Genomic DNA, 26,650 nt, shown 5'->3' on the forward strand with positions numbered 1-26,650 from the left:
ACTCCGAGAACTCTTTTGTGTCAAAAATGCCAAGCTGTTAGCTTCAAGAGTGAGAATTTAACATTGGCAAAAGGCAGGGCATACAGTTATGAAAGTATGCAAAAAGATTCTAGAGGTTTTAAAGTACTTCACAAAGCAGTGAAATATTTAAACACAAGCACCACATCCCTAGTGCCTGACAAAATAATCTCAGCTACCAGGACCCTCAGCTGCCTTCAGCAGCTACTGATCTTTAAAATGCACCAGCTACTTGAAACAAACGTCATATCATGAAGCCGTGTTTCTTGGCATAAGAGGAATAAGAGAACATTTAGTTAACCAGCATCCTTCATGCATCACTGTTTAATTAACTTCATTTTTTGGAAGTAATAAGCAATATAACTCGACCTATATTCTGAGCTATGCCCAAACCACACATTGCCCAAGATTGATTTCACAACATTGATTTTGACCTCACACTTATACAGAGAATATGAGTATATAAAATATATGTATAGTATGCATCCATTCCTTTCTGCTTAGTTCTAAATATTTTTATTCTGGCACACAACACAATCACTTCATCACAACATAAACTGGGAAGAAAAAAATCGTCTATGGTCTTTTTAGATTAAAACTTTAATTACTTGCACATTAAATGATTTATGATTAAATCATGCAGATATTCAGATTACAAAACAAATGACTTCAAGTACAATAGCACATTTGAAATTTACTCAAACATCGATTTTGAGGTAAAAAAAATTAAGATTAATCAAATATACTGACCAATGATAAGCTAAGCATAAATAAATAAGTTTTGACATTTTCAGGATAATCAGTGAAAACAGTATTTTTAACACAGATGTTGGCACATTTACATATACAGCCCATTTACCCTCCTTCAGAGTGCGATCCACTCATCTGATATAAAGCCACAAATATTATAAATCCCTATTATAAATCCACAAAATATTAAAGCACATCAGCCAGTCTGCTTACAAAGTAAGATTTCTACTTGCATACTGCTGTGTAGGGCCAAGTTAATTGAAAAAATATATGATTTCCAAGATTAAGGGGTTTAATTATACAGCCTCCAAATCAGTATAATGGAAATTGCAAGAGCAAATCCCCACTGAGTATTACAAAAAGCCTTTGGCCAAAACTCCAAATAAAGACCTGACATTCAGGTCAAAAATACATAACCAGTTAATATGCCTACTTCTGTGCATGCACGTGACTGCATAAACAAGTTCTGTGTCTGTGCATCTTGGTGTTTTTGTTTGGCTTTTTTTAAGCAATGGTTCATGTGAAGAATCATGTTAGCTGCACAGGGTTCAACTGCATATTCAAGCTCAAGGTGACCACAGGTCTACCTACTCCCATGAACTAAATCACAGCCTTTCTTCAGATGACAGTGGTCTCTCCCGTTTCTCTAACTTCAAGAAGAAAGAAATGCATAATCATTTTCACCACAAGTAGAACTATAATACAAATAAGAACAGTCTATTATACAGTCTGCAAAAGCTGAGCTTTGCATCTCCTGATACTGATTCACATCAGCAATTATATAGGGATATTTACATAGGAACAAGAATATAAATAATTATACTACACCACGAAACACTACAAACAGAATATACAAAAATTATAATAGGTCATTATAATCTGTCAAACTATTAAACAGAACACTTTAATATTAATACAGTTTGGAAGGTAAACATAACCTGCAGGCTAGGTTTTCAAATGGCTGTTTGTCAATGCAGCATAAAACATTTCCATAGTGCAAATCTTACCAACTGTATCAAAGTCACTGCCCCCTTGAGAAAAATGCTTCTCTCCCCCGACAAAAACAAACAACACTGAAGAGTGAAAGTGATAGCTCACATTTAGTGCATGACATGGTTTCAAACACACAAACATAGGGAAGCTTAATTTTAACAATGAAAAAGGGTTGAACAATGTTGAGAAATAAAATAAAAAAGTTAATATATACTACAGCTGGAAGACATGAAACCCAAAAATCTGAACTGTGGAAGTGGGGGAATAAAGACACTTCATTTTTTTTTTTTTCATCTGTTGGAAACATTGTATGACAATACAGCACATGCCCTGTATTTTACCAACAGCTGTAAGATTACTTTAATTGCTGAAGAATCACAGTGTTGAGTATATCTGCTTCTTGTAGTGTCAGGCTTTCATCTGTTAGCTCTTTATTTGGAAAGGTAGTCACGAGAACAAAATCAGTTGTTGCAAATGCTGGACGGGACTGGATAATGAAATCTCGAATATCCTTAATCCTGTAGAAAGGATATGGACATGAAAACAGTGTATGGTTCTATTTTGACATAAACCGCTCAATATATCCTATTAATTTTACATTTCCATTTGATCCAAATGGACAATAGTTGTAGCCTATATATTTTTTTTGTTTCTTGCATACAAAATGTGAAGCATTAAAATCAACATTGCTTGTTTTTTTCCCAAATAACAGAAATAAAAAAAGTTTTAACATACGAACATATTATAAACTGATACTACTATTATAAACTGATATTTAATATAGAACATCAAGCAACATCAATACCAGCTGTCAAAAAATCCTCATACGTATCCCAAAATCCTTAGTATATACCAAAAGTGCTAAAGTATTATTGGAAAGAGAAATCTTACAATATAAAGTGATAAGAAATCAGAGGGGAATTACCGTGCTCAGATTGTAAATAGGCTTCCCCTGCTTTCACTTAGCATTCAAGTAATGAACAATAGTTCATAAAACCACCAGTCACAGTATAATATTAAGAGCTTTATAAGACATAGATGAAAAGTAGGATTTTAGAGATAAAAAACGAACTTGAGAGGTTTCTCTCAACACAGTAAACTGAGTCAAATCTTTGAAGATCTATTGAACTAATATGCAGGTAGATTTACTGCAACCAAATAAACAGGGACTTCAGTTTTCTGTCTTCAAGGTTTATGATCCAAGCAGTGCTCTTTAATACCTGATTTTGATCATGCATCTGCAAGGATAACTAAGAAGATCTACACCCATGAGAAAGACAGCAATGATTAAATAGAAATTTAAATAAAAATAAATTCTGTCAACCCACCCATGATTACAGACCTCAGTGGGAATCTACCACCTCTACTCTTTCATGTACACAAAAGAAAACATCATGGCTAGAGGGTTCCTAGGAGCCACACTGTCTATCCAAGTCATTTCTTGCTGGGAAGGAAGGGTCTGGGCCTGTACTACCAGGTCTACTACTGCTGAAAGATTATTGCTGCATCATCTTCCTTATTGGCATCTCAGCTAAAATTGTCTTACTGTGGTCTGTGTATTTTGTCAGGTGAAGAAGTTTGCACATTGCCTCTGCCCTTATCCTGAGCCAGAAGCGGAAAAAGAAAGCAGGGCAACTTTCAAAGCCACAAACGGTGTCAGCATGAAACTGGGTCCACACTAAGAGCACCCTCAAGGCAGGGACTCGAGCTCAGTTTCAGCTGTTTTCTAACATGATGGTGCAGACTTTGGAGTGAGGCTGACTTGAACCTTGCTTGCTATGAAGTGCGGGTGGAATGACTGCCCAAATCTCTGCCCTCTGCCCAAAGTTCTCTCAGCCATGCAGAACAGCAAGTGCAAAACAGCGCTTTGCAGAACCTTGCACTAACACAACCTCTTGGGTAAATAACTGGGGTTGGCCAACACCATTTGCAATGCCCCAACAATGTCAACAAAACTGATGGCAAGCTATAATTAACAGACTACTAAGTTGATTGCAGCAGGTGGTCACCTAACAAGTAAGGAGGAGAGAAAGGCAGAGGCATTTAATGCCTATTTTGCCTAAGTATTTAATAGTAACAACAGCTTTTCAGCTGCATGGACCTGAGTTGGAGGACCATGGCTTTCCACCTGTGCACCAGAATTTCAAGGAAATAGCTGAATCAGATCAATGTTCCTAAGTCCATGAGGCCATATGGGATTCACCCACACAGTGCTGAAGGAATTAGCAAATGTTATGGCTGGTCTCCTCTCAACAATTTACCAAAGGTCATGGGAGCCAGGGGAAGTTCCTGCTGACTGGAAACTAACCCATGTTATACCCAACTACTAAAAACAAGAAAATGAGAGAAGGCAAAGGAAACTACAGACCTGTTACTCTAACCTCAGTCCTGGAAAAGTTATGGAGATTGTCCTGGGGGATACTGAAAAGCACTTAAAAAAAAAAATGAAGTAACTATCAGGCATAGGAACAGGGGTTCCTCTCTACATCTACCTCAGAGGAGGTTTCAGCAGAGTGGGGTTCAGTCTCTCCTCTCAAGCAAGAAGTGATAGGAAAAGAAGAAATGGCCTCAAGTTGTGCTAAGGGAGCTTTAGGTTGAATATTAGGAGAAATTTATTCGCTGAGAGGGTTGTGAGGCATTGGAACTGTCTTCCCAGGGAAGTACTCCAGTCATCATCCCTGGAGGTATTTAAAAGGTGGATGTGGTGCTCAGGGACATGGTTAAGTGGTAGACTCAGCAGTGCTAGGTTAATGGTTGGACCTGATGTCCCTGGAGGTCTTTTCCAACCTCAACAGTTCTATGATTCCACAAGCAAGGGAAAGTTCTGCATTCATGATTTGATCTCCTTCTACGATAAGTTCACCCACTTGGTGGATGAAGAGAAGTCAGCGGCTGTATTTTGTATTTCACTAAGGCTTTTTTTCCCCTCACAGAATGCTTCTAGACATATTGTCCAGCTGTGAGATAAACAGATTCACACTATGATGGATGATGTGCTGGCTTGACAGCAGAGCTCAAAGGGTTGTAGCAAGTGGGGCTCCATCTGGCTGGTGGAAGATCACCAGTGGTGTTCCCCAGGTCTCAATGCTAGGGCCAGTTCTGTTCACTTTTATCAATGATCTGGATGTAGGAGAGAAGTGCATCCTCAGCAAGTTTGCCAATGATACTAAACCTTGAAGTGCTGTTGACTCCCTGGAGAGAGGATAGGCCTTGCAGAAGGATCTAGGTAGATTAGAGCAGTGGGTGATCAACAACAGCCTGAAGCTCAACAAAGGGAAATGCCGGGTTCTGCACCTGGGATGGAGCAATGCCAGACACAGCTACAGGCATGGAGACAAGAGGCTGGAGAGCAGCTCAGCAGGAAGGAACCTGGTCAACAGCAGGCTCAACGCAAGCCAGCAGTGTTCCCTGGCAGCCAAGAGGGCAAACTGCATTTTGGGGTGCATTAAACACAACATAGCCAGCCAGTCAAAAGAGGTGATTCTTGCACTACATTTAGTGTTACTGCAACCTCACCTTGAATATTGTGTGCAGATCTGGTCTCCATAATATAAAAAGGATGTTAAGGCTCTTAAGTGTCTAGAGGAAGGCAACAAAACTGGTAAAAGAGTTGGAAGGCATGTCCTATGAGGAGAGGATGAGGACACTTGGGTTGTTTAGTCTGGAGAAAAGGAGGCCAAGAGGCGATCTCATTGCTTTCTACACCTTCCTGAGGAGAGTGGAGAGGGAGGTGCTGGTCTCTTCTCCTTGGTAACCAATGACAGGATGCACAGGAATGGCACAAAAGCTGTGCCAGGGGAGATTCAGACAGGATATTAGGAAAAAGTTCTTTACCATGAGAGTGGTCAAACAGTGGAACAGGCTTCCTAGAAGGTGGGTAAGGCTCCGTGCCTGTCTGTACTCAAGAGATGTTTGAGTAATATCCTCACTTTGGGGTTGCCCTGGGAGCAGTACAGGAATCTCATACCTACACAGACAGCAATTATGATTGGCACTGTCTCTTCCCTGTCACTAGTCAGGAAAGTTTGTGGCTTTGCACTTACTGAATACCTTGTGTTTTCAATTACCGCTTTGCTCTGATAGTCAATTTATCAGTGCATCTCTGTCTATGAAAATGACACAGCTGTGACATTCCAGTGGAACTGTATTTCCCATTTGATGCCTTGTTGGCATTCATTTAATGACAAACTTATCAAAATAGTTATGGTTACCTGCATCGATGCAAAATCAATTTACCTGTGCGCTTGATTAAATCTTTGTATTAATCGGCTACCATCTGCTAATCTAATTTGAATTTTAGTTGCTGGCATGGAATCATCAATCAGAACAGGTGCATTAAGAATAGATTTCTCCTCCTCCTCTGGGGAAGAAGGTGTGCTGACTATTTCAGGTGTAAGGCTAGAGGATAAAAAAAACAGATAAACAGATGTTACTAATGGAGTCAAAGCAGAACTGAATCTGATTTAAGTAGAGATCTGTTTTTTAATTCAAAAAAAAAAAAAAAAGGACAAATAATGCTTTTGCAGTTTCTTTTCAAGGATTGACAAATTTTACATATATTTTCTTGTAACTGTGTAGATCCTTACGTTTGCAAGATATAAAATAGTTGATCAGGTACAAACTGAAACACCTTTGTTTATGCATACAGGGCATGAAATCAATTTGATAATAAGATTTACCTCTCATACTTCATGGAATAAATTAAAAAAATAATCACATATGTAATATAATATTACATTATATTATGTATTAATATAACAGCATGTGTCCTAATCTTTAAAAAAGGAAAATTCAGGTTGGAAACTGCTAAGCAGCATTTATTGCATTAAATTACTTGCAATAGCATACAATTAGTACCTTTTTCAGCAAACAAACATATTACACAAATAGATACAGTTGTGAATAGAAACCTAGAAGTATGCACAATTTACCAGCTCATATCCAGTCAATAAGAAAAGATACTATAAAACCTGTAATTGCTATGTAAAAAAGTTGATAATTGGCAGAGTTGAGGTCACGTTACTGTTTCTATTCAGCTTAAATTGCTGTAATAGTAGATTATGCACATTTGGACAAAGCAGACTAAGCCATTCAGTAACAGAATTCATCAGCACAACAGGAATTGAAACAGAACCAGATATAAGGTCTTTAAGTCATTACATTTCAGGTTTTCTACTACATGTATGATTTTTTTATCTTATAGTTGGACATGACACTGGAACTGGGGGAAGTCAGAGCTCCAGTTACGTGTTACAGGATGAGTCCTTCCCTCCCACAGTCCAGACTTTGCAGTAATATTTAACCTAGGGGAGCACGTAAAATTTCTCTAGATGTTTTCTTTTAAAAAAGAATTCCTACTATAGACTTTTGCAGTATCATTTGAAGTTTTACACAAATCCCAGTGGTAAGAGTTGAGAGATTTTGATATAATTTACTGCTCATTTATTTTGGATCAAATTAAAAAAGACTAAAATAAGATTTTTTATGGAATTAATTTTCTTCCTTACACTAACAGACTCATTTGCTATACCTTATAAGGAGATTTTTTCATGAAATTTGTATGGTACTTATCACCTTCCAACTTCCCTTGCTCCAGTTTTAAACATGGTTGAAGTTAATAAATAAGCAAAACTATATGCAAGAAGAGGCATAGAAATTTCATTCACAATAAAGCACAAAGCATCTAGCAGATCTACGAGAAGGTCCAGAACACAAAACAAAGGCTTACCTTTTATTACATATAAACTTCCATGGTTACTGGTGACTTTATAAAATCAGGCCTGGGACCTTGAAATCAAGGCGGCACAAAATTTTAATATTGCTTTTGTCATCTGATTAGTTCTTCAAAAGACTCCAAATTGATTAAATCCAGCTCTTAGAATGACATATAGATACAGAACAGAAAATTCAGTGATTTTTACCTTCCAAGTTTTTGTCCTTCTCCACTGAAAGCTTTGAATCGCAGTCTCGGCTTCACATATTCCTGTTCTTGGTGGTCTTCCATATCCAGATTAACCTGGCCACCATGAACAAGTCGTTGCAATTCCACAGGAATTTCCCTTAATATAAAAATAAGTTTCCCAATTATGCTCTGTACTGTAGGACAAAATTACACAAAAATCTTACACAGTATGAGTTGACACTATTAACATGTTCATTTTAAAAGTTACAGATGTTCAATTATTTCATGAATTGATTTCATCCCAAAGTAACAGATAAAATTAAAGACTAAAACGAAGAAAAAAACAGTCATTTGACAGTCAAAACCTAGAACATGCTAACAAAACACAAGAAACTAATAGACATCTATAATAAATAACATTCAGAGTTAAAGCACGAGAAGGAAACAAAATATTTTTAAGTGCCCCATGCATCTGATGAAAAATACAGAATATATTTTATGGGTGCAAGCAGAGAAGAAGCCTTGAACTTTTGATAATTACAACTATTTGAGGAAAGCATTTTCCTTCACTTGAAGGACATGCCTCAACAAAATTGTTATTTTAACTTACCCTCTTTTAACAGACTCAAGAAACTGAGCATTTGTTGGGTCTGAGTATGACCTCAACTCTCCATCATCTAAACTGAACCCATTCCTCCAGAGTTTCAGCAAAACTTGAACCTGAGGAAAAAATCGTGAAAATAGGGAAGATACACAAATAAGGTATATTAGTTTCATACAGATTACCGCTGTAGAATTTTTGATCTATATTTAACAGATTTTGTGGCAGAACACAAACAAAAATGCAAACGACAAGAGGAACAGAGCACTGCATTGTAACTAATTTGAACGCACTGTAACCATTACATACTTTAAAAAGCAAACAATATTTACAGACTATTATTTACTCCAAGATCCCTTTTATACTTGAAGAAAACGCATCTCTTAATCTGTCATCCATGACATACAGACAACAAACAGTAACTTTATTGTGAATTTCAGTGTTTCAACTACTTTTAAAAGCAGTAAACGCTTCTTGCTGATAAGAAATAAATGCATTAATTTCCAAAATATTGCTGATATACTAGTTAGAGCTAAAACTATTACTTCCTCAAACTGCTGCATGCTGAGCTGCAATGAAGTTGATACTAGCTCCAGTCTGTTCAAATCCTGAGCATCCTGGAGCATCCTGTGACGTACTTCCAGCCAAAGCCTTCCCCTGGAGGCACTGCAACCCTCACAGCCTGCACCTCTCTTCCCTGCAACTAATGCCTTCCAGTCCAGTATGCCTACACTTCCCCAGCCACTAAAACTGACCTTCCCTTAGAAAAATGAGCCCTGCCCACAGTTATGGTAACCCCACTGCAACACGCTTCCGGCTCCACACAGCTGGCCGTTACCCAACAAGTAGAAGGATTACTTAAGAGGGTAAAAGACATCAGCTCCTGGTGTGCCATGAGAGAAGCCCACAGCCTAAATCACATCTTTTACTTTCTCTTGTTTCTGTTACTTGATGAGCTTAATACTCACTCTAGCTGTTCATATGAATGCTGAAGTGTAGAGGACTTCATAATTTAACCTATCCCTCACTTCTAGCCTTTCAAGTGAGAGGAGAGAAAAAATGCTCTCATCTACTTTTGCTACTGGATGCTCTCATCTACCTTTCCCTTATAGGAAGGCAAGTTCTCAAAAACACACACTGATTTGATCCCAAATAAAATAAATCTGGTGGCAGGAAAAGGAGAAAAAGAAGAAAAGATTACTTTTTAACATGGATCGTTTCCCTGACCCAACTTACCACCTCTACTGGCTTGCAAGAACAAAAAGCTGAACTAGACTGTCTTTCAGCCTGACACCTTAATTTTGTTTTGTTCTGTTACAGGATTAACAGTAAATACAAACTTCATTTTTTTTTTTTTTTATGGCTAAGTGAAAGAATTTTACACACATCTAAGACACAGGGACAAGAAAAACAAAAATCGTGCTCAGACTGAAAAGCTGGCTAATAAAAGCTTTTGATGCCTCCAAAACCTTCATATTATCAGCTAGGATGTGTTTAAATTGTATAAGGAAGAAACTAAGGAGGAATTTGAAAGAAAAGATGATCTAATTTTTCCCACATTCAATCCTGAGTCAGAGCAGACTCAGAAATTGTGTCAAGTAGGGTGAAGAAGCAAGAAGCAGTAAGATGAGAAGATTTAAGTTACCTGCACAGAGAGGATTTACAAAACCAGCGATTTATCATTTGTGCAACAGAATGTTTTAGTGAATCTCAGCCACCCACATGGAAGCATGCAAAAGATGACTGCAAAGATGGTGAACAACTTTTCCTTTTCCCCCCCACTCTCTTTCCCAGGTAGTGAAAACAGCACTTTCACAGTGTGGGTGGGGAGACTGTCTCCGACTAGAGTCTTCTCCTCTAATTACAGTCCACAATAAAAGGAGAAGCCCGTATTCCCCGCCACACTGAAAATAATTTGCAAAGAGAAGACCTTATAAAAAGACACAATGAACAGAGTGTTACTGTTAAGGAAGAATGGCATTATTTCAGATTACGATCTGTTCTCAGAAATAATTATGCCTCAGGTTAGCTTCAAAACTAAAGACTGTTTTGAAGCTGGATCATGACAAGAGAAAATTAATTTCCATTAACAAAAAGAAAATGCTTCAGAGGTGCTAAAACAACTGTTTTTGATATTTCTGATTAATTTTGTTTCTGTGCATTTATCATAAGAAAGCAAAGGGTGACATTCACAGAATTGCCACTACACTTAAACCCACTTTCAGCTGATCAGTAGACACAATGTTGAACATTTGGTTTCAAAATCATTAATGTGTTCAAATAAACCTGAAATAGAGTTCAAGCGTGCCTGTGATAGGATGCACTTGGGGGCAGGGAGAAGAGTCTTCACTTAAAGCCTGTTTAATATACGAAACAAATTTGCCAGCCCAACTGGATGACTTGCCAGACAGCCTCACCCCTCGGTCCCTGGGAAGGGAATGGAGCAGCTAATCCTGGAAACCACTCCCCAGGCACATGAAAGCCATGAAAATCACCAGGAGTAGTCGTCATACATTCACCAAGGGGAAGGCATGTTTGACCAAGTGATAACCTTCCATAATGAGATGACTGGCCTGGTAGATGAGGCAAGGGCAGTGGACATTGTCCTTCACTGATTCCCTTCATTCGCCTGGCTTTACCACAAGCAACCCCAGTGCAATGATCTGTATAGCCCTAACGTTAACAAAAAGGTAGCTGCTGCTAAACAAAGCTGGGGCATCGTTTAACATCCAGGTGATTTTCTAAATTCTGAAGTTTTCTAAATTCTGAACTACAGGAACGGACTTTGATTTCTCGTTCTTATTTTCTTTCTATACCAAACATGGTGAAGATATTCAGGTGGCAGATATTTACATGTATTACAAGTGACAGGTACTGGTATATGGCAAGAAATAATTAAAGAGAAGCCACTAATTGCTGAGGGATTTTAATTAATCCAAATCAATTCTGTGAATGCCTACAGGCCTTAATAGCTGTCACAACTCTTCTCTACATCAAATAAAGTTTTTCATTCTAACCTCTGCTTCGCAACTCAGATAAGGAGATCAGAATTCCCCCAGCAGCCCAAGTTCACAGTTTAGTCTTGCAGTGGAAGCATGGCTGCGTGGCCTGAGAAGAGTACAGAGAGGGGATCAGGAAAGCCAAGGCACAGATGAAAGTGAGCTTGGTAAGGGATGCAAAGAGTAACAAGAAGGGATTCTGTAGGTACAAAGGCCAGAAAAAGCCAAGCAAAGTGTTGGTCCTCCTCTGATAAATGAGAAGGGAGAACTGTTAATAATAGACATGGAGAAGGCTAAAGTATTCAACAACTCTGGATCTGATCATCCAACCCTCTTGCCCAGCAAAACCATAATGCAGGCCCTAAGGGTATCCACTGAATATTTTTCCAATATGGATGCTTTTGCTTAATTTCTAGTGAACACATTTCTAATATTTAGGTATTTGTCTTTCCTTATAGACAATTACAGTAACACTAGCATTTCAAGCTGTAAACATTGTAAAGATGACATCTGTTGGAGACACTGTTACCAGCTATTCAGAATTGTACTTACATCTTGATTTTCTCCATATATGTATTCAGAGTGCTTTTGTGATGAATCACCCAATCTATATCCACCACCAGAAAATGACTGAAAAAAATACAAAGAAAAGCTTATTGCAATAAATATCTGAAACAGTTTATTAAGATACTTACAAAGGTGCAAATAAAGACATCAGCACACTTGCTTCCATGGTTAAAGGCAAGCACACTGTTCTAACTTGCATACTTTCAAAGTGAAAAATTTTACATAGTATTTGTAAAAAGTTTAAGCAGGTTTTATACAATTTGAGATTCTAGTCTGTATACTTTTTCAAATATAAGCAATTCAACAGATAAAAGATTTTGATTGAGACGCAATTGCAGGTGATTTTTTTTTTTTAATTTAGAAATAAAGCAGGTAATCCCAGTTTAGGTTGATTTCTAATAATTCCTCCTGAAATTGTGGTTCCCCTGCACTTTATTTTCTAGAGGAAGCTACTGAGCACAGATAATACACACCTGTATCAAGTCCTCTGCTACATGCAAACCACACAAAGGCTTATTTGCTCTCAAGTGATTTAGATGAGTTTCAAAGAGCCTGATATAAAGAGAGACTAAAATACCTTTTGACTTTTACCTTAGCTTTATTGAAGTCACCAGACGATCTTGAGGCTTCATCTAATGGTACAGCCCCATGTTCTTTTGCTTCTTTGAAGAGTTCAGCAACAATTTTACTCGGGTTATTAGAAGCCCCAGAAATCTGTAATCCTCTGTATTCGGAGTCACCTGAATAAAATCTTTAGAATAGTAATGTTCATAAGCAACAACGCTTTAAAATGACAAGTGTCACTTCCTCCTTCCAATTAAAATAAAATAAATTAATGGACAAAGAGCCAAATTTGGCACAAAACCTTGCCATTCTGATCACAGAAACGTTCCACTTGGTTCTGAGTTTTAAAGCAATCAAAACAGCACTGCTCTACAGACATTAGGCTAGCAAAACTAATGAGATGCCTTCCAGAACTGACCCCAGAGATTTGGGCCAAAAATCATATGCTTAAGTGAACATAACCCTGATGCAGACTTGACTTCAAACACGATTTTATGTGGATGCTGACTGCTCCTGTAAAAACTGATTTCCTCAGGGGTGTCATGTGCATGGGTCTGTCCCTCAGCTGGTTAGAGCTCTGATTCGCAATTAACACTACTTTGGCAGAATGAGTATAAAATTATTGTTACAAAGCCTGAACAGTACCAAAAAATTGACCTTTTAATGTAAAGATCCAGCATGCTTCCATTCCTACCGATATCAAAAATGTAAAGTTTTTAATAACTTTGACTAAATTTCCAATGCATTTTTATGTATGCAGACACTGCTGTGAAAGCTCAACTGTGATTTTTTTCTTTGACATAGCACCTTTTCCAGCTCTTGAAGATAAATCATTCCAGCTCTTGATTATGAAGATCAAGAATTGTGAGTTATCAAGAATCAATGAGGAAGGTGCTATAAATCCCAAAATAACAATGAAATAGGTACTATAGATTAAAAAAAAAAATCTGTACGTAAGTACAAAACCTGGCAAACCTGCGAGTCTCTTTCATCCTTGATCACAAAGAGCTTTAAAAGCTACTAAAATGAGTGCTTTATGTTTTTCTTAACTTTTTCATGTAACCACTTTGGGCAAGGTAAATCAATTAATCCATATGAAATTGTCTCTCAGGCCAATGACTTCAAAATACAGTCGATTCAATCATTTTTCATAGTTACCCAATAACAGCAGGTGATGTACAATCATACTATTTTTACAGTGTCACATAACTGGCAGTCTTGGTGTCATCTCTCCTTGGTATTTTTATTCCAATTGCCATTCATATTGAGAAATCTTTATTAGATTTTAAAGTATTTTTACTGGAAAATAGATAAAATGACAATTCTCATCAAGTTTGTATTCAGGAAAGAAAAGTACTCAAATATTTATGTAATGGGTACACAGAACAATTCAGGATGTTTAAAAAAAGGCAAAAAATTTTTTGAGCCCAAGAATAAGTTACAACCTTAAAATTCATACAGCCATGTATTATCCAAGGCATGTACAGGTACAAATTGGTCCTAGATGACAATGCCTAGATTCTGCTAAATATAATTTACTACAGCAGTATACAGCTAACACTCTAGTATGTCATCATCTCTGTAGCTACTAGCTCTTTGCAGGGAAGACTTAGCTTACATGCATTTTGAAAAACAGGGTAGAACAATGTATAAATGTCAGATAAAACATTTACTTTCACAACTGTTAAATGAATGTTTTGTTTTTCAAATACCTTTGGTTTTCTTTGTCATCGCTCATGCTTCTCTCAGGTTTTCTCAAACTTCTGAAAGAATCAATTTTAAGACTGCCAAGAAAATGAAAAGAAACGTTTAAGGGTGACTGGTACACACACTTTACAGATTATCAGAAGTAGGAAGTACTTCACATCTAACTTCAGAAACCAGTTATTTTTTAAAAAACTAAGAACATCAATTCTTTTTTTTTTTTTAAGACTTATTTTTTAAACTAGACAAAATCCCCCAGAAGATCCACCCTGACAATGGTTTTTCTTCTTCTCACTATACTTTTCTGTCCGAAGTACACAGCCACAGATGCTTAACACTGAATAAGCCAGAAGTGGAATTGCGCTTCTGTCTCTGGTGGTCCAGCAGAAAAACAAAAGTAATATGCAAGCTGAACAGCTACTGGAGAATCCTGCCTACCACTATTAATTATACTTCAAATTCTTTCCACAACATTTTAGCTGATTTTGTCAAGATATAAGTTGCTGAGTGAAGTTATCTGTGCTATTCTTTGATGCCCTGGAGTCCCTATCCACAAGTATCCTGGAAGCTAAAACACAGTAGCCCTCATTTCTATTTTAATGGATTTAAAAACCACATTGAATTAATTAAGAACTGGCAACATTGCAAAGACTTTCAGAAGACGATCAAACACAAATCAAATTCTGTCTTACAAGGGCCAATTGATAAGCTACTGCAAGACAAACTAGGTTACACCTGCGGAACGCCAGGAACAGCTGTACAGCTCTACGCCCTTACCCTGTAGTGTTTTATGATAAAACTCCTCCACGCAAGATCTATGTGAGGCAGCCAAACTCACAGGTATGATAGAACATTCGTAGTCTGCTACATGAGTAACTGCATAAGTTTGAACTAGCAAACCGCCATTTGTTTGACTACTATACCTTTCAAATCAAAGCATAGTGAAGCGCAGCATCTCTTTTTATAGTATTGGTGCTGAAAAAAACAATGTAATTAGTTTAATTAACTGATTAGCTCAGTGGAGGATTTGCTTCATCTATTTTCTCAGAAAAAAAGTGTATTATTATGAACTTAGGCCATGGGAACTAGAATCTCTCTTATTATATCACTCTTCTACTCTTAACCATTTCAGTCTTCTTCCTTTGATGCATTGCAGGGCTCGCATTTTTGTGCCAGCTGTCCTAGGCTTGGTGAAGGTGCTGGAGCTCACATAACATGATGGCATTTGCTCCATCCTCTATACCTGCAATTGTGGAAGATGAGTAGATGACTTCAAGAGCAGCACTATGTTTCCTTGCAATGAATACGTTGCTCATTTGAGAGCAAACTAAAGTCAACTAAAATAAAATAAAAATCTCATTGTGGATACCATGCAAAGAGCAGCCATCTCTTCTTTCTCAGACAGCTTCCAGCATGATTGCCAACAAAGAGCAAGTGTTTGCCAACAGCTATCACACCAAGTATTTGAGACACCATATTGCAGCTTTTCCTTCAGCTGGAATAGGAAGCTGTAACTTCATGACACATACTGGTAAGCGGAGCTGTTTGTTTCATTTGTTTATAAACTCTGTTCTATGTAGCTGATTGTACCCAAGAAAACACAAACTATTATTTTACAAATGTCACATCCTATGCTAAAATCCCTCTTCTTAAAGATCTGCATTTCTACACTCAAGGCATGGTTCTGGTGACTAAGTCTGCCATTTAACCTCTTTTAAAACAGAGATTCATATTGGCAGCAGTGAATGAAAGACAAGCCAAATACAATACTTGTTATTGTCTCGCTGACAGTAATGACTTAAAGACTTCTCTTCTTTAGAAGCAATTTAAATAACAATTAATTAAGAACTGGCAAGGTTTCTTTATAAATTTTTAAAATTATATTGAATCTTCAAATGCCATATGAACTGCAAACGCTGCAGGCCATCAAAACTTGGCTTTATACACAGAAACATCTTCCCTTCCATCCACTGACAACTGACAAATTTATTATGAAACCACGCTTATTTCTCTCATTTCCTATGAGCCTACTACTCATTTTTCAAACTAGTATTTGCCTTACCGGGTTAGTTACTTAAATAGTACTGACCCTAGTACAACACTCAAAGCAGCTCACATGTCAGGTTTCACAAAAACTACTGATTTGCTGAATTCTGAAGAAGCAAAGAACTGCAGTATTTTCCTGACACTGCAAGTATCCAAGTTCTATCTGTGTGAAAAAGCAAGCAACGCTGCATTTCATTTACAGCATCCTAATCTTATCTTATCTGAAGTGGGTTTAAAGGGCTGTGGAACAACATATAACACAACGGTTCCCAAAAAGATGCAATAAAAAAAAAAAAAACACATCTGAGAAGACACCAACTATGCATTATTACAGGGATTCACAACTCATAATTATGAATTGCTATAGATCACTTGTTATACAAAGTACAGACCAAGCAATTATGACAACAACATTTTCTTAGCTAACACAGTACCAACTTGACACACACATTCCTGAACAAGGTATGCCTTACCCCTGTGATACTTTTGAGCTGTTCATCTTTGTAGTTGTTGGTTTGTCAGGACACAGTGCCTGCCTTTTAGCTTCATCTTCATATAACTCTGCCAAGGCCAGCTGTAGGAAACAGGACACTTTTTAGAAGTCAACAACTCTAGAACTACAAATGCAACAGAAATAAGACCAAAACTAACGCTAAATACACACAATGCCAGAAAATTAGAAACATCAACATGAGAACTCCCAACTACTTCTCTAAAATTCAGCTTCATGAAAAAAAATGCATGATATTCATTATGCTTATGCCAGCATAACAAATTTATACTCTGCTGTCATTTGGTCCACACTGCTTCATTAGGTATAATCAGCCTGTATCAGGATCGCAAGAGATTTGCAAGTGTATATGAATGCATATATAGTAAGCATCATCTCTTTAATGCTAACGAACTGAACTAAAGCTCTTAGGTATCCCTTTGATAAAATTGGGAAATAAATACATTTCACAAAGAGATTTTTTTAAAAAAAAATGCAAATTGAATAGCCTTGTATTAGGATTAAGATACAAATCCGATCTGGCTTGAATTCAAGGTATCATTGCAAATACTTTTAATACACCACTTTTCCCCAAAAGCTCACCAAATGCTGCCATATCACTGGAGAGTTCTTTTTTAGGAAGTTGTGGGAGGCACATCTAACGTGCCATTTTTAGCAAGCTTACTTTCGTCCTGAATAACACTCCACTTTGTTTCTCAGATTTTCCTTAATTTTGTCCCTACACCATTTTCTTCATGCTATACAAAGGATGTTAACATTTTATCATACATACCAGAATAGGTAGTAGGCCACAATTTCATTACTGCTTTATGTAAAATAAACATTGAAATAAAATGCCTGTCCATCTTTCAGGACAAACTGCTATGAACACAGGATATCTGCAGTGAGTTATTACAGTGATGTATATTCAGCAGAGGAAAAGAAATGACTCAGTAAGGAAATTAAACTGGGTGATAAGAAAGAACAAGAAAACCATTGAAGACCTCTACTCTATCTGAAGATGCAAGCATCTGCTAGATATATTAAGCAAATGAGTGAAGTCATAGACAGCAAACCTGTAAGCAGATACTAAAAAGAACACACAGGGAAAAATACACCCCATAACACCCCTAATTTAAGGACCAGGGCCCCAGAAGGGAATGGTTGGGTTTCTGTGCTTTCCTGACGCTGCATCTCTTATGCTGCCACGGCAAACCAAGCACTGAGCTCGGTGGGTCACTGTTGAGACTCGGGAAGGCAGCTGGGTTTTTAGGATGTTATCAGTAAGGATTTACACAAAATGCTGCTGGCCTCAGTCAGCTGATATGAGGAACTACAAACTACCAACTTGGACATTGTAATTGTTACCTATTGTAGCAAACTCAGTCTCTGAAAGAACATATAAAAATCCCAAATGGCAACTGTGGAAAAAAGGAAAGCATTATCCCTTGTTAGTTACATGTAACTAAATAAGAGCAGTTTTGACTGCTAAAAGTTTCTCTGCTTTTCTAAGACAGCTGTTGCTAAAACATTTCAAACCTTTGTATTGTTTCGATGTCACTTGGGAAGTAAAATAAATAAAAACTGCTAAAAGTGCTTGCAGTTAGGAATTTAAGCTCCTGTATGGAGTTACATTTACGATCATGCTTTCTCAAAAGTCTTGGGAACCTAGGAAAAGCTCTCGCCCTTAAACTTAAGCTATGTTTGTGAAGACTGCCATGTGTGTGCGGGAGGGGACAGCCCTGCTAAATAATAATAAAACACCAGGGCGCCAAAACAACTTGAGGCGAAGCCCTGCAGCCCCTGCAGCGCACTGCCAGCATCCTGCAGGGATCGCCACCACAAGCTGCCCACCCGCAGCTCGTTCCTTCACCCCACAGCCTGGCCCAAACAGAAATAACCATAAAAATGTAAATAAAGTGACGACAGCCGGGCACAGCCGGCCCCTCGCAGCAGCCCGCTCCCCTCACGGGCAGCCAGGGCGAGGCCGGGCGCTCCGCCCCGGGGAAGGACCGGGGCTCCCGTCCCTGCCGTCTCTCCCGTCCCTCCTCACCTGCAGGTCCCGAGCGCTGGGCGGGCGGCCGCTGCGGGGCTGCCGGTCCCTGCGGACACCGGGGGTCGCCGCCCCTGCCGCCGCCGCCACGTCCCCATCGGGCCGGGCGGGCGCTGCCCCGCCGTCCGCCATCTTGTGGAGGGACGGAGGGAGGAAGAGAGGGAGGGAGGGACGGCTGCCATGGCGACGGGCGCCCCGCCCGCCGGGCTGTTACCGTGGGGATGGGGGGGGGCTGCCTCTGTCAGTCTGTCAGTCAGTCAGTCAGTCAGTCAGTCTGTTTGTCTGTCTGTCTTCGGTTCCGTGCCCAGTTACCATGCGCCTAGGAGGGCCAGTCGAGCAATGGGGTCTGGACTCTGCGGTGTGAACCCCTCGCTACGCACAGTGCTGTGTGTCAGAAGCTCTAGCTAGAATCACAGAATCACAGAATTGTCTAGGTTGGAAGAGACCTCAAGATCATCGAGTCCAACCTCTGGCCTAACATTAACAAGTCCTCTACTACACCATATCACTAAGTTCAACATCTAAACGTCTTTTAAAGACCTCCAGGGATGGTGACTCCACCACTTCCCTGGGCAGCCCACTCCAATGCCTCACAACCCTCTCAGTAAAGAAGTTCTCCTAACATCCAACCTAAAACACCCCTGGCACAACTTTATCCCGTTCCCCCTCGTCCTGTCACCAGGCACATGGTAGAATAGACCAACCCCCACCTCGCTACAACCTCCTTTAAGGTATCTGTAGAGAGCAATAAGGTTGCCCCTGAGCCTCCTCTTCTCTAGGCTGAACAAGCCCAGCTCCCTCAGCCGCTCCTCGTAGGACTTGTTCTCCAGACCCCTCACCAGCTTTGTTGCCCTTCTCTGGACTCACTCAAGCACCTCAATGTCCTTCTTGTAGCGAGGGGCCCAAAACTGAACACAGTACTCGAGGTGCAGCCTCACCAGAGCCGAGTACAAGGGGACGATCACCTCCCTAGCCCTGCTGGTCACAGTGTTTCTGATACAAGCCAGGATGCCGTTGGCCTTCTTGGCCACCTGAGCACACTGCTGGCTCATATTCAGCCGACTATCAACCAATACTCCCAGGTCCTTCTCCGCCAGGCAGCTTTCCACCCTCTCATCTCCCAGCCTGTAGCTCTGCTTGGGGTTATTGCACCCCAGGTGCAGGACCCAGCACTTGGCCTTGTTGAACTTCACGCAGTTGACCTCAGCCCATCAGTGCAGCCTATCCAGATCCTCCTGCAGAGCCTTCCTACCCTCAAGCAGATTTACACACGCACCTAACGTGGTGTCATCTGCGAACTTACTGAGGGTGCACTCAATGCCCTCATCCAGATCATCGATAAAGCTATTAAAGAGGACTGGCCCCAGCACCGAGCCCTGGGGAACACCACTAGTGACCGGCCTCCAACTGGATTTGACTCCATTCACCACGACTCTTTTGGCCCGGCTGTCCAGCCAGTTTTTAACCCAACGAAGCGTACGCCAGTTCAAGCCACAAGCAGCCAGTTTCTTGAGGAGAATGCTGTGGGAAACAGCGTCAAAAGCCTTGCTGTAGCCAAGGCAGACCACATCCACAGCCTTTCCCTCATCCACTAAGCGCATCACTTTTTCATAGAAGGAGATCACTTAAATATCTCAGTTACCCCAATATTGTGGACTTAAAAAATCAAAACTTAAAAAGTCCTCAGTTACCCCAGTGTTGTGGTTGAGCAGCAATTGGTCACCCATCCAGCTGCTGGCTCTCTGTCCACCAACAGAAAACGGAAAATAATCAGAAGAGCAAAAGCTGAAAACCCATGGGTCAAGATGAAGACCCACAGTGGCCCTTTGTATAGGGGAAGCAAAGCTGCATGTACAAGCAAGGCAAAAAAAGTTATTTATTTGCTACTTCCCATCCGTGGGCAGAGAAACCTCTGCAGCTTCCAGGATTTCATCACGTGCAATGATTACTCAAGGAGACAAATACCGTAAACACAAATGTCTGCCTTCTTCCTCCTTTCCATGTGCTTTAACCTCCTTTCCCTGTGCTTTAACCATTTCACATATTTTATGGTATGGAACATCCTTTTGGTCAGTTTGGGTCCCTGTGCTGGCTTTGTCCCCTCCCAGCTTCTGGTGAACCTGCAGCCTCCTCAGCAGGAGGGCAGACTGGGAGGAAGAAAACCTCCATTCTGTGAAAGCACTGCCGAGGAAGAGCCCAAACCTAGGCGTTTTGTCAACACTGCTTTCCTCCCAGATCCAAAGTGCAGCTCCTAGGGGCTGCTGTGAAGAAAATTCACTGCATCCCAGCCAGATCCAGTACAATGAACCACTGAACTTTTGGTTGAACATTTTATGTCCTCATCTGCACTGAAATAAAACAGTGTAGTGCTATATATGACATGGAATGACCCTAAATGCAATGAATGAAGAGCAAGTAATGTTTGAAAGTGCCCGTTTTCAGTTTCCCAAGAATGAAAAGAAGAAGAAAAAGGAAAGAAGGAAGTGAAAGAATATATATCTAACGAATATGTATATATATTTTATATGTAATAGAATTTGATAATAGTACAAATAGGAACCAATAGATCAGTTTACAATTAAATATTTCATTAAGAAGTAGATCCATTGTATTTGTAAGCAAATAAATCACTACCCTAAGTGAGGCCAGCCAAACTGACTGGCAGCTGAAAAGTTTTGTAATGCAAACTATTGAGTATGCAAGTGATTACAGTGTGCAGTTGGCTGCTTGGGGTTTCATCTGGAATTGTGAATTGACAGCTAAAATCACTAATCATTCAGCATTCACACAAAATGCTCAATTAATCCTCTACTGAAACATGAAGGAGGAACTTTCCTTCACACGTGACAGTAACTTGAATGATGAACTGAGATACTTCTGAAGCCTACAGCTGGATGTGGCTCCCGCTCTGCTGAAGTAGCCAGCTAACATTCCTCATTTCTTTTCAGTGCCATGCAGCTGAAACACCTGCCATTCTCTAATGAGCCTGCCCAGACTCTGCTCACCATGGCTTGTGCTCCAGAAATTCTGGAAACTGTGGTTCATGGAGCTGGGGTCACACAGGACCTTTTAAGATGGACTGATAAACTGCAAGCTTAGACTCATCCTTTCATAGTTAGCCAAGCCCTTGGTGAGCACACAAGTGGGAGGATCTGCTTCAGCTGATGAACAACAGGGAAAAACTGTGGTCCATCACCCAGGTCCAGCTCAAGAGCTAATGATATCCACTGTATAGTGGTGACAATATTGTTCTCATAGAAAATGTAGGTGCAAGTAATTCCTTTTTCCTGCAGAACATTCTCAGGTGTTTGACAAAGAGCAGAACCAACGAAGTCTGCATATATAATACACTTCACATAACTCCCCTATCTCAACTGTATATGCCAATTGTGTCTTCTTGCAAAGAACTTTTGTCTGTATTTAGGAGAGAAAAAAAAAAAAAAAAAGAGAGAGAGAGAAATAAGGCTCAATTTTAGTTGGCTCCTGCATTTGAAGCCTTTGTATGAATCTGTCAAGAATGAAAATGCAGTCACATGTTCCATTCAGCTTTCCTTGGGTTCATGCATAGTACACAGCTGTTGTCTAAGTGAAAGTGTCCTGTGGTGATAGAGACTGAATTAGCAAAGAGGATGTCTAAACTGTAATTGCTTTAAAAAGGCCAAATGACTTTATTATGAAATCTTTTTTTTTTTTTTTTTTTTTTTTTTCCCTCATATTTTGATATTTTGACAGGCCTATCTACCCTAAACATTGGCATTATTCCTGTCTGTCTTTCTCTGTGACTGCCTCCTCCTTGGTTAAGGCTGCCAGCAATATTTTGAGAGATCACCTGAATACAGATTAGCACATAATTTCATCTCAGTGAAATTTAGATAGTGGCAGACATCTGGAAATTTAAATCTGTCTATCCCAAGCAGTCAATTTAATTTGCATAACATTATTATTGTGACCAATGTTTTCTTGCACAGCTATAGATTGAAAGCGGTTAATTACAATCTGGTGGCTCTGGTTCCTTAATTAAACTTGGGTCTGTGTTTTTCTTTATGTCTGAAATACCGCTCAATTATCCTAGGTATTTTTCTCCTAGAGATTAAAACTAGCATCATTGCACAGTCTTCTATTTGAGAATAATTCAGGTAATGGACAGCAAATCTTTTATTTTCAAAATCTCAGTGTAGTTGGTGCTGTCTAGAGGTAAATATATAATTAAATTGCAAGGAAAAACAATGGAGAACAGTTGCTAAACACTCCCCCTGCCACCCACCTTGATTTTTGTATGTAACATAAGAAGAAAAGGAAAGAAGAATAAAGTTAGAGCACAGGCAAGATTAGCAGTAGTTTCTCTAGAAATATATTTAAAATAAAAACACTAGGGAGGCTTTAAAAAGAGTGATCAGGATAGGTGTAGGCAAAATTAATATTTTTTTTGGTTTTTAAACATTAAGGAATAACCAGGGTAGGGGTCTTGGAGGCTGAGATGGAGAGCTAAGACTTGTTGTGAGTAAATACTTACTGGACTGAGACCAAAATAAGACTGGCACTGCAGTGGCAGAGTGGCAGGTCTTTTAACTTCAAGGACTGGTGTTGCCAAAGTAAATTTACTGTCTAAAGAAAAACAACAGAAGAAATGTAAGATACAAAACAGGTACACATTGACCTGTTGGGATTACTCTGAACCTCAGGAACATGTGGGAGATCTTTCTTATCTACTAGGCAGTACATAACCCTGGAAGGTACTTTTCAGTAATCAACAAAACAGGAATGTATATAACTTCAAAAAATAAGAAGTACAGATTTAAATTGAAAAAAATCTCAGGTTTTGTATCTATCTAGAGAAATGGAAAGATCTGAGAGTTTAATTAGTTTACTAATTTATGGTACATTCCTTAACTTATTGTAGTTTCACTGGCAGCATGCTAGCTGTATCTAGTCTGTGGGATCTTTTATACAATCTGCTACCTTTTTCGTGGAGGAGGTAGATTGTGTTTACTCACCGAACACCTACTTCTACTCTTCGAGGAAAAGCCTCTTGTCTTCAGTACTCTGAATACAGAGTCGACAATGTTCCTAGATAGGGAGGCTTCAAACGAACGTGTCTTCTGGCAGAAGCAGGGCGGCCGTTGATACTTTGGTGTGTTTTTTATGGAAGTTCCCAAAGCTTGAACTTGGCTGCTACAGTTTGCTGAGGTTATGCTATGGTGAGATTAAGGCTCACTATTTTCTTTCTATTTAATATTAGTTCAGATAGCACCTGCCAAAACAGTGAGAGATCCTGTCTGACCTGGGACTGGCCAGGAAGGGATTTCCCACAGTGAGCTAAAGCTGGGGGTAAATATTGCCATGGTGTGCACTTTGACACCACTCTGAGAAGGCACAACATCAATGCTGAAACTGAGAAGTGTCTGATATAGAAATCTGGCAACTGGGGCAGCTGCAAGAGAAGTTTTGGAGTTCACGAAATCTCAGTTCACTAGCTCTTGAAGATGATTCCGCCTTTAGATACCAAATTCTTGCTAGAACTTCTTGGGACATTCACTGTGCTTCTCCAACCTTTAGCCTTTGAACGCCTACCCTATAACTGACTTGGCTTCACACAACAATTCTGTGGTAAATTTCCAGCCAGAAAATATAGGCGTTTTTCCTTTTCTTTGGGAGGGGTAAGGTGAGAGAACAAACAAAACCCACAATGGAGTTTGGAGAATGAAGATATGTAACAGAAACTTTTCAAGACACTTGTGAAGTCACAGTGAAGTATAATGTCTTATTGGTTAGAAAACTCATATCTTTCTTACTCCAACACCAAATGAATTAGTGCTGACATAACATTTTTATTTAAATCCATTTGTTTGATTTCCATCAAAATTGCAAAGTCCTGTAAGACAGGTTTTGTGAGTGCTGCTCAGAAGGTAATTCCTTGGTTTTATTGCTTCTCCAGGAGCTGCAGTCCCATGGCACTTGTGCTGGAAAGCAAGGAGTGCAGCAGGGAGGAGGACCTCTGTGCTTTGTGGTTGTGGAGTGAACTGGGTTAGAGGGAAATTTCCCATAGGAAACAACATAGGAACAAGAAAAGGGTTGGGGTGAACACAATGGGTTGTAATGGCCCATGGGCACAATGTACCAGCTGTATTGCAGCTGATAACATTGTATGATAAACCAGAGGAAATTTCTTAGGGGCTGAGAGATTCACATTTCTATTAAAGATTAAAAAAAAAAATAAAAAATCACCACCATAACAAAAAGAATACAGTCCATTAAAAATATATCAGCATTACTAATTTCTAAAGCTCTATACTTCTCAAACTCAGTATGTTAAAATAGTTAAGAAGACTGTTTTTGCTGTTGAGGTCCAATATTCTGCTATTTCATCCTCACTTCAATCTCACTTAAGTCTAGAATTTCTTTGACTTTGCAATTTGCACTGGATTTTGAAAACAATCTATTGTAAGAATTGCAAAACAGCAACATTCCAGTGTCTTCATTCTTCCACTGCTATTTGGATGTCTACAAATGCATCATTACTACTATTTTTTTGCTGGTTATATTTACCTCTGATATTGAAAAGATGGAGTCTACAAGTGACAGATATTTGGATTTTATTTGACAAGAATTGCACATTTGCAAAGATTTCTAACAAAACAGAAACAGTAGAATAAAATGAAAGATGAAGAAGAAAATACAACCGAGATAAAAGAAAACACACAAAAAACTACAGCTCCAGTTGTAGCATACACAAGCAGAACAGAACTGCTTCCAGTTACAGTGGACAAAATGAGGCTGACCACTTCAATACCTTTGAAAGAAAGATAGCAGTGATTTGAATCCATGATATATAGTTTATGGTTTGAATCCATGATCCATGGTTTAACTTAGCAGCTGACACTATGTGGCCAAAGGGCTAAAGAATTCACAGAAAACAAAACAAAACAAAACAAAACAAAACAAAACAAAACAAAACAAAACAAAAAAACAGGGTAATTTAAGGATTTCAAACAAATCTTCCATTGACAATACACATTAAATAAAAAGTAAAATAGACATTTTATTATATTTTAAAATGAAGCATTTCTTTCTGTAGGTGCTCTATAAATCAGGACAGTTAAATCAATCTTGACAGGGCTAATGTATATTCATTTTGGTGCTCTAGTAGCTAACTCCTTTCTCTTTCATAGCAACAAATGGCTACAGAGACAAAGTACAGAGAAAGATGAAGGTTTCAGAGGCCTGACAGTTGGTCTGTAGTGCAGCAGATGCTACAAAACAGATTTAACTACAGTAGGAAAGCATCTTGACTAGGAAGAACAGTGAGGGCATGTTTACTTTGATGTGACAGCAAGCAAGTCTATAGATGGCAAATCTTCAGAAGACCTCCCACTACTTCTGCAAAGGGGGAATTTGTAATAATGATAGTATTAGACAAAACTAAGGAAGACAAATTCCCACAAATCTAGCTACTGCATGGCTTATTTCCCCTTCCCCTCTATACCTCCTCTCATTGTATCCCTCTACAGTTCCTCAGTGATGCCCATACCAATTATCAGGTTCTCCCCCTCTACCATGCTCTCTAAGGTCCTTTCAGTATCTTCAGCTCCTTTGGGAAGTACCATTAGCTTTTTGTGTCCCCAGAGATACTTTAACAGTAGTACATTCCCAGGACACGCTCCTGGCAGTCCCTTCAGGAAAATAACTTTCAGCAGTCTGTAATTTAAAGTGCGTAAAATATATAGGTATGTAAACCTTCTTTAGCTACAGCTGCTAGTATCAGTCCCACATGAATTTGGGCTTGCCATTACATTTCATGCTGGCTGTCAGTTTGGTACAGCACCTACTGCAATCAACAGTGAGCCCTCAGAAGGGTTGTTCAGCCAGCATTTGGCACAGGATGAATGCCTCCTCTTGATACCTAGTGATTTCCCTTTGGTGGAGCAGAGGCACAGCAACTTCTGTGTGACTTGTACCGTACTGC

At 39.3% G+C, this 26,650-nt stretch overlaps 1 protein-coding gene across 1 annotated transcript; it reads right to left on the minus strand.

Annotated features, from left to right (window-relative positions):
* Positions 1 to 600: 600 nt before the first annotated feature.
* UBXN2B (UBX domain protein 2B) lies at positions 601 to 18,848 on the minus strand. The gene is made up of 9 exons (XM_027452271.3): positions 18,688 to 18,848; positions 16,618 to 16,718; positions 14,107 to 14,178; positions 12,422 to 12,581; positions 11,816 to 11,893; positions 8,274 to 8,383; positions 7,683 to 7,820; positions 5,998 to 6,159; positions 601 to 2,279 (listed from the first exon to the last, which is right to left on the minus strand). Exons 1-9 carry the CDS (start codon positions 18,817 to 18,819, stop codon positions 2,117 to 2,119), a joined length of 1,116 nt encoding a protein of 371 aa, XP_027308072.1. The 5' UTR covers positions 18,820 to 18,848; the 3' UTR covers positions 601 to 2,116.
* Positions 18,849 to 26,650: the final 7,802 nt, after the last annotated feature.

Source organism: Anas platyrhynchos, chromosome 2 (assembly GCF_047663525.1).
Source record: "Anas platyrhynchos isolate ZD024472 breed Pekin duck chromosome 2, IASCAAS_PekinDuck_T2T, whole genome shotgun sequence".
Taxonomy (NCBI): domain Eukaryota; kingdom Metazoa; phylum Chordata; class Aves; order Anseriformes; family Anatidae; genus Anas; species Anas platyrhynchos.

What these genes read in the sequence shown, in the direction of transcription:
- UBXN2B (XM_027452271.3), bottom strand. Translation starts at nt 18,819, where the DNA reads ATGGCGGACGGCGGGGCAGCGCCCGCCCGGCCCGATGGGGACGTGGCG. An exon ending in TATATGGAGAAAATCAAGAT is followed by an intron (nt 8,384 to 11,815) that starts GTAAGTACAATT and finishes TTTTTTCCTCAG; the next exon opens with GTTCAAGTTTTGCTGAAACT. An exon ending in GAAGGACAAAAACTTGGAAG is followed by an intron (nt 6,160 to 7,682) that starts GTAAAAATCACT and finishes TTTATCCTCTAG; the next exon opens with CCTTACACCTGAAATAGTCA.